This window comes from Cucurbita moschata, unplaced genomic scaffold, assembly GCF_002738365.1.
Source record: "Cucurbita moschata cultivar Rifu unplaced genomic scaffold, Cmos_1.0 Cmo_Scf00021, whole genome shotgun sequence".
NCBI lineage: Eukaryota > Viridiplantae > Streptophyta > Magnoliopsida > Cucurbitales > Cucurbitaceae > Cucurbita > Cucurbita moschata.
Window position 1 is genome coordinate 551,802 of NW_019268537.1, and position 9,109 is coordinate 560,910.

Consider the following 9,109-nt stretch of genomic DNA (forward strand, 5'->3'; position numbering starts at 1 on the left):
GGGCCACATGGTCAAAGCTGAGTAAAAAAGCATAAAAATTCCTCGGATTCTGTCTGATTCTTTGTCTTGTTTTTGTCACTCTCTTTACTTCCATTTTGAATCACTCAACACAATATAAGGCTTTTCCCTATGCCTTTCTACCTCATTTTTATCATTTTTTTTTGGGTACCATTCCTTTGTAACTTGGAGAAACGACAAAAAAACGTCATATATCTCGTTCGAAATATCTCAAAATCAAATTTTTAATGTTGGGTGTGGTAAAGTTTCCGACTTTATCTCTAATGTATTTGAAATTCTGGGTTTGTTATTATAACGAAAGGATTATTAGTAAAAAGTTGATATTTTGATTGAGGGTTATTAGGTAAGTTAATCCAACCTTATCTACATGTACGAATATGAGTTATATCCGGCCAAATTAGTAATTTTGAAATAATAGGGACGAAAATGGTAATATGTGAAAAGAAACGTGAAAATGAAAGCAAAACAAAAATAGTGAAGGGGGTTTGGCCAAGATGACTAGAAAACCGGAAGGTGGTGTGGCCAAGAGGTACAGGGGACGCGTTCTCGTGGAACCGGTCTGTGTTGCCTTTCATTAAAGATCCAACGGTCCACATTCAATCTCCTTTCCTTCTTCCATTCCGTCTTCTCCGTTTCCCTCTTTAAATGCTTCTCTCTTTCCCTCGCTTTCTTTCTCCCCTTCATTTCTCCGTTCTCTCGCATTGCATTCCCAGAAGGTTCGGTTCTTCTTTATCCGTTGCCTTGTTTTGTTTGTTTGTTGTGCATTTTGATGATTTTGTTTTGTTTCGTTTCGTACACGTCTGATGTTTGAAACAATGAACGAAAATGGGAGGAGGAATGGCAATGTGGGGGATTTTGATTTATTTCTGTTTTTGGACTTGAAGATGCCTGTGTTTTTAGATTTTGGTTGATCGTCCAAGCGTAATCACACCTTGATTTCTTGATCGTCTTCTTTACATTAATTTTGTGTAATGGTTCGACTGGCGGATCATTTGTCCATTGATCCTCTTGTAAATCGCTAAGAATTGCAATATGTATGTTAAGACCTTCTAGAATGTACGCCACTGTTTGCGTGAGTATTGACAAAAGATCCATGGGAAGGGATAGTCTTATGCAGATGTTTCTTTTTATTGCAATTTGAAGGGATAGGGTATCTTTTATATCCAAGTATAACCAATTAGATAACTCGGCTTGGTTAATTAAGTAGATAAATGTAGGAGTCAACAATTCTGAGTGAGTTACCTCGGCAATCAAATGTTAAATGTCGATCGATGGTTGGCCTATAACAATAGTTGCAAGTGTACACAAATTGGCCTAAATACTCATGGATACACATATATATTAATCTGGCCGAGAAGGATGTATTTGATCCTTTCTAAGTTTATTATTGGTACTTGCATTTTCTTCTAGCAGGTATTAGAAGATGGCAGATTCTGAGGACATTCAGCCTCTCGTATGTGATAATGGAACGGGAATGGTTAAGGTACAGAGTAACAGATTATACATTTCTTAACATATTATCTGCAGCCATTCTTTAATTGGCCGTGAACTCAATGCTGTTTTTTGTGCTACTCTCTAGGCTGGGTTTGCTGGAGATGATGCTCCAAGAGCTGTGTTTCCTAGTATTGTAGGCCGTCCTCGCCATACAGGAGTGATGGTTGGCATGGGCCAGAAAGATGCTTATGTTGGTGATGAGGCTCAATCCAAGCGTGGTATTTTGACTTTGAAATATCCAATTGAGCATGGTATTGTTAGCAATTGGGACGACATGGAAAAGATTTGGCATCATACCTTCTATAATGAGCTTCGTGTTGCCCCAGAGGAGCACCCAGTTCTCCTAACCGAGGCTCCTCTTAACCCGAAGGCCAATCGTGAGAAGATGACTCAAATCATGTTTGAGACTTTCAATACTCCGGCCATGTATGTTGCCATTCAAGCTGTTCTGTCCTTGTATGCAAGTGGTCGTACAACTGGTAAGAAGTGTACCCATTTGAGTCATTTGTATGCATGTGATCTTGGTCTAACAGGGTCCCTGTGTTTGTTTTTGAAGGTATTGTGATGGACTCTGGTGACGGTGTCAGTCATACTGTTCCTATATACGAAGGGTATGCCCTCCCACACGCCATCCTTCGTCTTGACCTTGCAGGCCGTGATCTCACAGATAACCTGATGAAAATTCTCACTGAGCGTGGGTACTCCTTCACCACAACTGCAGAGCGGGAAATTGTGAGAGATATGAAAGAAAAGCTTTCGTATATTGCCCTCGACTATGAACAGGAGATGGAGACATCCAAGACCAGCTCATCGGTCGAAAAGAGCTATGAACTGCCTGATGGACAGGTGATCACTATCGGCGCAGAGAGATTCAGATGTCCCGAAGTTCTTTTCCAACCCTCCATGATCGGGATGGAAGCAGCAGGCATTCATGAGACTACATACAACTCTATCATGAAGTGTGATGTGGATATCAGGAAGGACCTGTATGGCAACATTGTCCTATCTGGTGGTTCCACCATGTTCACGGGCATTGCAGATAGAATGAGCAAGGAAATCTCCGCCCTTGCCCCTAGCAGCATGAAAATAAAGGTGGTGGCGCCACCGGAGAGGAAGTACAGTGTCTGGATTGGGGGATCCATCTTGGCATCCCTTAGCACCTTCCAACAGGTTGGTTTTTTTATACTCATGCATGATGCTCATTTACAAGCCAAACTTGCCAACTACAAACTTGTTTTTAAAACCCTTTTGGATTGCAGATGTGGATTGCCAAGGCAGAGTACGATGAATCTGGACCGTCGATTGTGCACAGGAAATGCTTCTAAAGGAAGAAGAATAGGAAGATTCATTGGTGGAAGAGGTATGTTCTGATACGGAAAGGAAGCTTGTTTTAGCCCCTCCTCTCTTTGGCTTTAGCGTTGTTTATTCCTTCTGTTATTCAAATTTTGAGAAGGCCCTGCACTTTTGATTCATAAAATACTTCAAATCTTTTTATTTTTCTTTTTCTGAACCAATTATGTATGTAATATATAATTTTATCGAGTAGTACTTGATAAAATATTATTTATGACACTTATTTTTTATTCTTTAAGAACCTCTTGATGGACTTTGTTGATTCTTTTGGTCATGTATTAATGTTCTTCGTACTTACCCTTTTGCTAATTCGAATTTATCCACTCCGCCCAACTTAATTTTAAAATCTAGTCGGAAATAAATTCATTCAGCCTATTTATTTATTAGACATAAAATAATAGTAATAATAATAATAATAACAATTCAGTTTTTAATTTAAAAATTAGGTTTATTCTCACAGTTTTTTACTATTTAACTTTCATTTAAAAAAAAAAAACAATTAAATTTATAGCTAAATTTCAAATATCTAAATAAAATTTTTAAATTTATTTTCTTGACATAGATTAAAAAAAACCCTAAAATTTAACATTTCCTATAGATTAATTTCTCAAAAATTATAAGAATAGTATATTTCCAATTCTATATTTCATATGGTAAGTTATATGGCTTCTTATGTGTGTGTGTGTATATATATATATATATATTAATAATAAATAAATAAACAAATAAAAAGAAGGTTTTGATTCTCGCAGTTACTTTTGGCGTCAATTATTCATTGCTTGATATTAGTTAGTTCTTCAGTAAACTCTTCATTTTTTAATTTTTAAAATAAAAAGTAAAAACTCTAAAGAGGGATTTCTCATTTCCATCGCAAAAAATTTTAGGGAAGATTTTTGGGTTGTCCCATGTTCTGAAGATTATAAAAAGATAAAATATAGCAAACAAAATTGGATTTGAGAACTTGGGAAATTAAATCAATATTTCTTTAGAACTTTGACATCAGATTCATAAGCCGGTATGAAAGTATGAGTAAAAGTTTTAAACATCCCAATAATTCTACATAAATGAAATGGTCAGGCTGTGGCTTGCCTAAGCAAGCTGACACAGTATGAAATATTGCTCAACTAACATTTCGTGTGCTCGTATTTGGTCCTAAATGAAACCATTGATCACCGAGATTACTGTGGTTATTGCCTTATCGGACAATCGAAAAGGTTATGTATGAACTCTCCACATACCTGTCCTATATCCCATAGACATGAGAGCCAGCTCCCAAAGCATGTTGGGAATGCTCAATGGATTTACCTTCGATCCAGGGATTTCAGACCAGTTCACAGATATTTCAACCATCGGAATGTGAAATCGTTTGCAGAGATAAACAATCTCGACATCGAAGCACCATCTGTAAAAAGTGCACAACAAAGTCAGTTCCATGAACAAGATATGCAAAATATAAAGCGCGCACAGACAAATGACTTGAATTTGTCTTCTTAACAGTATTCAATGACCACATACAGTAATGAAACAAGTGGAGGAAAAATGAGCATCAAAGTTTCATCATAGACACCAGTCTAGACAGAGACCACAATAAATTAGTATGTAAGGGCAATGGAGAAATAAGCATTATTTTTCTGTCAATGTGATGGCTTGCTTTGTCGTCCAAAATTTTACGTCATTTAGGTCTTTTCCTTCAAAGCTCAAATGTACGGTCTAAGATTCTGTAATAATAGAGTCAAGAAGGACAACACTTTACCTCCTCATCGAAAAGGAAAAAAAAAAAACAAAATAACAAAACGCAAAAAGAGAGAGAAGACAAAGCCCTGAAATGATGGATGCTATCTCAAAGTTACCAAGTTATCATAAATAGCAGACACAAAATCAGAACAATATCAGTTCAGCAATGCTATTAGAATCTGGATTTTGAAATTGAGGAGCATGGACAAATTAGGTCGTGCAGGATTCATCTACCTTTTCAAACGAATATTTGTGAAAAGCTTTCTTGCTGCAGATCTTGTAAACATCTTGAAACCACACTGTAAAACATGAAGCAATCAGTTATCACCGAGAAGATCATTAACTAAAATCAATTATCTTCACTTGAGAAAATAGTATCTATCGTAATATATGGTATCCAAGTCAAACTAGAACCAGTAAATGATTAATATCTGCAGGGAAGCACAAATCACCTGGGTATCACGTATTCCAGGACCGGCAGTTAAAAGAACCACAAGATGGAAACCTTTCATCAAGAAGTTACGGTACATCTTTCTCTGAAAAATATGGGAAATAGTTCAGATTAAAGCAAGGAGGAATGATGAGATGGCTCAGCCTGGACAATCCTTTGCGAACCCCAAAAAAGTAACATTATATATACATGCACCGTCTCAGCCTAGACTATCCTAAGCAAATTCAAAATAATAACATTATGTACATGCTGTACGTATATGGATGAGAAACCATGTTTTCATTAAGATGAATGAAAGAGAAACAGTACAACGAACAATAATTATTCCTTTGATTTGGCCTAAATAAAATACTTAACTGTAGCTAGAGCCTTTTCCTCCAAATGAGCACGAGAACCAAAAGCAGCAACCGGGATATCAGAAACTCTAAAACTAGAACCACTAGATTCCTTTTTGGCAAAGGCATGAATCTGGAATGTCATAAAGTAGTCCTCAATAGCTAATATTGGAAGTCTTGTGCGCCCAAGGCAAAACTTCAAGAATAACAGTCCAGTAAAATATCAACAGCTTAAAAATAAGAATGAAGATAACCTGATTTTCAAGTTTTTCTAGGTCATTAACTTTGGTTGCTCCATCAGCGTCCAACATTAAAAGTAATTCACCACGTGAATGCAACATCCCCTGTTTAACAATGCTTCCGCAGAGACTAGAGATTTCAATGGATTGTTGCCAGAGAATGTAGCATCAGAAACTGATAACAAATAACCTGCTTAGAATGGACTCACTTTTCTAATCGCTTCTCCCTTTCCATGATTTCTTCCAAGAAGGATAACCCTCACATTGTCAACTGAGAACTTCTTGGAAAATTCCCGACCAACTCCTTTTGTCCCATCTATGCTTCCATCATCAACAATGACCACCTGATCAAGTTTTCATCAATTTCAAAATTAAAGAACCGGAGAGTAGACCAAATATATTCTACATTCTGAAATGACTCTGTCATTAGGTTAGAAAGAGCATGATAAATCCTCGGTATTCTTCTATAAGAGGAGAAAGAAGCCAATAAAACCAGTTAACTGAGCTGAATGTTGGGAAGGAAAAAAAAAAAAAGAAAAAAAAAGAGGGGTCCACATTCAACTGGGTATTGAACCGGGTAGTTAAGCATTGCTGGAGGAGTGAGAGGACATCATTGGCCACCTTGGGAATTGGGTGGAGATGAAATTAACTGAACGAAAATGAGATCCGGAGTGGAGAGTAATCCCAATTTGTTAAGAAGTTGGATAGGGAGGGTTCAGTGTCATTTGCATACTATTTGTTTCATATTTAGCACTTGCCCTTTTAAAGAAAGATCAGAGAGTTCTATCAAAATTTCATCAACGTAATAATACATACTAAGAAATAAGCCTTAATAGATAGACAAGTTAAATGTATTCTGCCATATTAAACACATCGATCTCATGATGTTTGTTCTTACTTGAGAAAGGTATTCAGGCAGGAGAGAGGACATTAACATGAGCCACAGCTTATTTAATTATTTTTTCCCATACATATCAAGAAAGGCACTAGACCATAGTTCTAAAAATGGGAAATATTTTTTGTCATGGAAAACAAATTATTTCCAGTACCATGAACGTGAACTACCTAACAGAAAGAAGCTCACTCCCAATTCCTGACAAGGACTCTCACCAAACTGGGAGGGGAAAGACTATGTCTCGAGGCAAAAAATTAGAAAAGACAATTTTAATAGTTTTATGAGATCAGCAACACGTGCCACAAGATTCACATTCAAATTCAAACAATTATTTTATTCTTCAAGAAGCAATGCACAACATTGAATCAATGCAGAAGATTAAGAGATGATCTGTACCTCGTATGAGAATGATTTATCCTTTGCTGCACGTTCTTGAAGATAACTACAAAACAAACATGGCAATAATATTGTCCATAAATTGTGCAACCTTTTTTAAGTCCTTCAAGAACAATAATCTAATAGTAACCAAGTGCACCTCTCTGAGAAATTGCCTACCTTATCTACTAAAAAATTATATGATTAAGGTCTAGCGAAGATTCAACAAGAGATCAAGTATGTGATACTGATTTATGAAGATAAATTTTATTCAGAAATGGTTAATAATCTTTCTAGATTTGAGGCACCAATATTGGTGCGGACGATTATGGCCAATGTATAGACGAAAAATGTAAAGCAGCTTCCAATTATTTGGAAGTTTTGATGAATTTTTTTGAAACTTTCCAACTAAAGGCAAAAGAAATCCGAGAGATTCAAATATGGCTTGATAAGTAAACAAGATTGTTCTTTTGATATGTCATAATCGTCTCTGAAAAAAAGGTTCATGAACATGATCCAAATGGCATAAATCAGCTAATGCTCGAGGGGGAGGAGGTGAAATTCACACACAGTTCTCATTCAACTTACTCAATGGTTTCTTGCAGAGCACCGGGAAGCCTCTGCTCTTCATTATATGCTGGAATAACCAAAGATATATACTTCTCAGCCGGATCAAAGATGGAAGGACAAGAAACCTACATAAAACAACAGAAATATCAATTCCAGAATACCTCATTCCGGATTTCAATCAGACTGACAACATAACAAATCGCATACATTATCAACTTCCTGCAGTAGATCTCAAATGATACATACAGAACGTTAACAAAACATGCGATCGAATCACTAATAATTGGTATCAGAGACTGGAAATACCTGTGTCGACGTATTGGGATCCTCAAAGACCGCAGGAGCTTCAACGTAGCTATTAAGATTCCGATGGAGAAAAATCCAATCAGATACAGAATCAAGAAATTGAACGACGGAAGATCAGATGAATGCAAGGAAACGGGAGAAAGAAATCAAGATGCGGAATCGTAAACCAGATGAGATTTAAGGATGAGGAAGTGGAAAATGAACGTACGAGTAGTTAAGCCTTCTTCTGTTAGCTTCGAAAATAATAGCGGAGAGTAATCCACAAGCTGCAACGAGAAAGAGATAGATGAGAACCTCCATCAAAGACCACAGAGACGCCATCGTTGCTCTTAGAGTTCCCCTCCTCCCAAAGGCGTCGTTTGGTGCCTGCCGGTACCGTGTTGGTAAATGAATAATATGCACAATTTAAATATTAAATATAAAAATACATAGAGGGTTAACAACACAGCCCGTCTAGCTCAGTTGGTAGAGCGCAAGGCTCTTAACCTTGTGGTCGTGGGTTCGAGCCCCACGGTGGGCGTATTATTTTAATCTTTTTTATTTTGCTATTGATACTAAAAATTTTGTTATTTATGTTAAGTTACAACTTCCCTCTATTTACAGAATAATAATAATAATAATAATTTTTTTTATTTTATTAACTAAATTACAAAAAAAAAAAAAAAAAAAATCTAACTTTTTTATTTCTAATAGTTATAATGGTACTCTTGAATTTTAACGTTGAAAATGTTTTAAAACTTTTCTTATAGTATGAATCTATAAAACGATGGGATGAAAATGAAGCCTAAAATAAGATGACGACCTAAATAAAAATTGAGACTTGAACATTGTCGCACGATCCTACGTCACTACCACACATGTTCAAGAACTCAAATTTCATTTAAAATTCTAATAATTTTTAACATTTTTTAAACACTTTTAAAACATGTCATGAATAGTATTCCTTTTATAAATCGAAGATATTAACAACGAGTTGAATTGTTTTCATATTAACATTTTTTTAGATCAATATTTAAAAATGGAGACTCAAATCTCAAACGACATATATATCTTAATTAGATAACCATATCGTAGATACATCCAATTATGCAAAACTCAATTAATTTTATTGTTACAGCCAACCAAACATATACTTATAAGACAATAAAAAAAAACGTAAAATTCTCGTAATTTTGTAAATTTTTATATTTTTAATAAATCATTTTCCATAATTGGAAGGGATATTTTTTAAATAGTTATATAATATTAATGTAAATAATTAAATAATAATAACCATGTGAGATTATTCCAAAACAAATATATATATATATATATATTTTTTTTTTTTTTTTTTTTTTTT

At 35.5% G+C, this 9,109-nt stretch overlaps 2 protein-coding genes and 1 non-coding gene across 3 annotated transcripts; 2 read left to right on the forward strand and 1 right to left on the reverse strand.

Annotated features, from left to right (window-relative positions):
- The first annotated feature begins 657 nt into the window (after window positions 1-657).
- Window positions 658-3,014, forward strand: LOC111458766 (actin-like). Its single transcript, XM_023101566.1, has 5 exons — window positions 658-734; window positions 1,432-1,501; window positions 1,598-1,991; window positions 2,069-2,682; window positions 2,772-3,014. Exons 2-5 carry the CDS (start codon window positions 1,442-1,444, stop codon window positions 2,835-2,837), a joined length of 1,134 nt encoding a protein of 377 aa, XP_022957334.1. The 5' UTR covers window positions 658-734; window positions 1,432-1,441; the 3' UTR covers window positions 2,838-3,014.
- An 812-nt stretch (window positions 3,015-3,826) lies between these two features.
- On the reverse strand, window positions 3,827-8,146 carry LOC111458767 (dolichyl-phosphate beta-glucosyltransferase-like). The gene is made up of 10 exons (XM_023101568.1): window positions 7,979-8,146; window positions 7,771-7,819; window positions 7,483-7,589; window positions 6,916-6,961; window positions 5,834-5,968; window positions 5,640-5,729; window positions 5,408-5,518; window positions 5,052-5,135; window positions 4,834-4,898; window positions 3,827-4,267 (listed from the first exon to the last, which is right to left on the reverse strand). Exons 1-10 carry the CDS (start codon window positions 8,089-8,091, stop codon window positions 4,081-4,083), a joined length of 987 nt encoding a protein of 328 aa, XP_022957336.1. The 5' UTR covers window positions 8,092-8,146; the 3' UTR covers window positions 3,827-4,080.
- A 71-nt stretch (window positions 8,147-8,217) lies between these two features.
- Window positions 8,218-8,290, forward strand: TRNAK-CUU. Its single transcript has one exon. It is a non-coding gene; the product is annotated as a tRNA-Lys (tRNA).
- Window positions 8,291-9,109: the final 819 nt, after the last annotated feature.

Bases quoted from the DNA above. Each gene is read 5' to 3' on its own strand.
- LOC111458766 (XM_023101566.1), top strand. From the start codon at position 1,442: ATGGCAGATTCTGAGGACATTCAGCCTCTCGTATGTGATAATGGAACG. The intron at 1,502-1,597 runs GTACAGAGTAAC...GCTACTCTCTAG, and splicing joins ATGGAACGGGAATGGTTAAG to GCTGGGTTTGCTGGAGATGA. The intron at 2,683-2,771 runs GTTGGTTTTTTT...TTTGGATTGCAG, and splicing joins CCCTTAGCACCTTCCAACAG to ATGTGGATTGCCAAGGCAGA.
- LOC111458767 (XM_023101568.1), bottom strand. From the start codon at position 8,091: ATGGCGTCTCTGTGGTCTTTGATGGAGGTTCTCATCTATCTCTTTCTC. The intron at 5,969-6,915 runs GTACAGATCATC...AAACTTGATCAG, and splicing joins ATAAATCATTCTCATACGAG to GTGGTCATTGTTGATGATGG. The intron at 5,519-5,639 runs GTTATCTTCATT...ATGACATTCCAG, and splicing joins TAGAAAAACTTGAAAATCAG to ATTCATGCCTTTGCCAAAAA.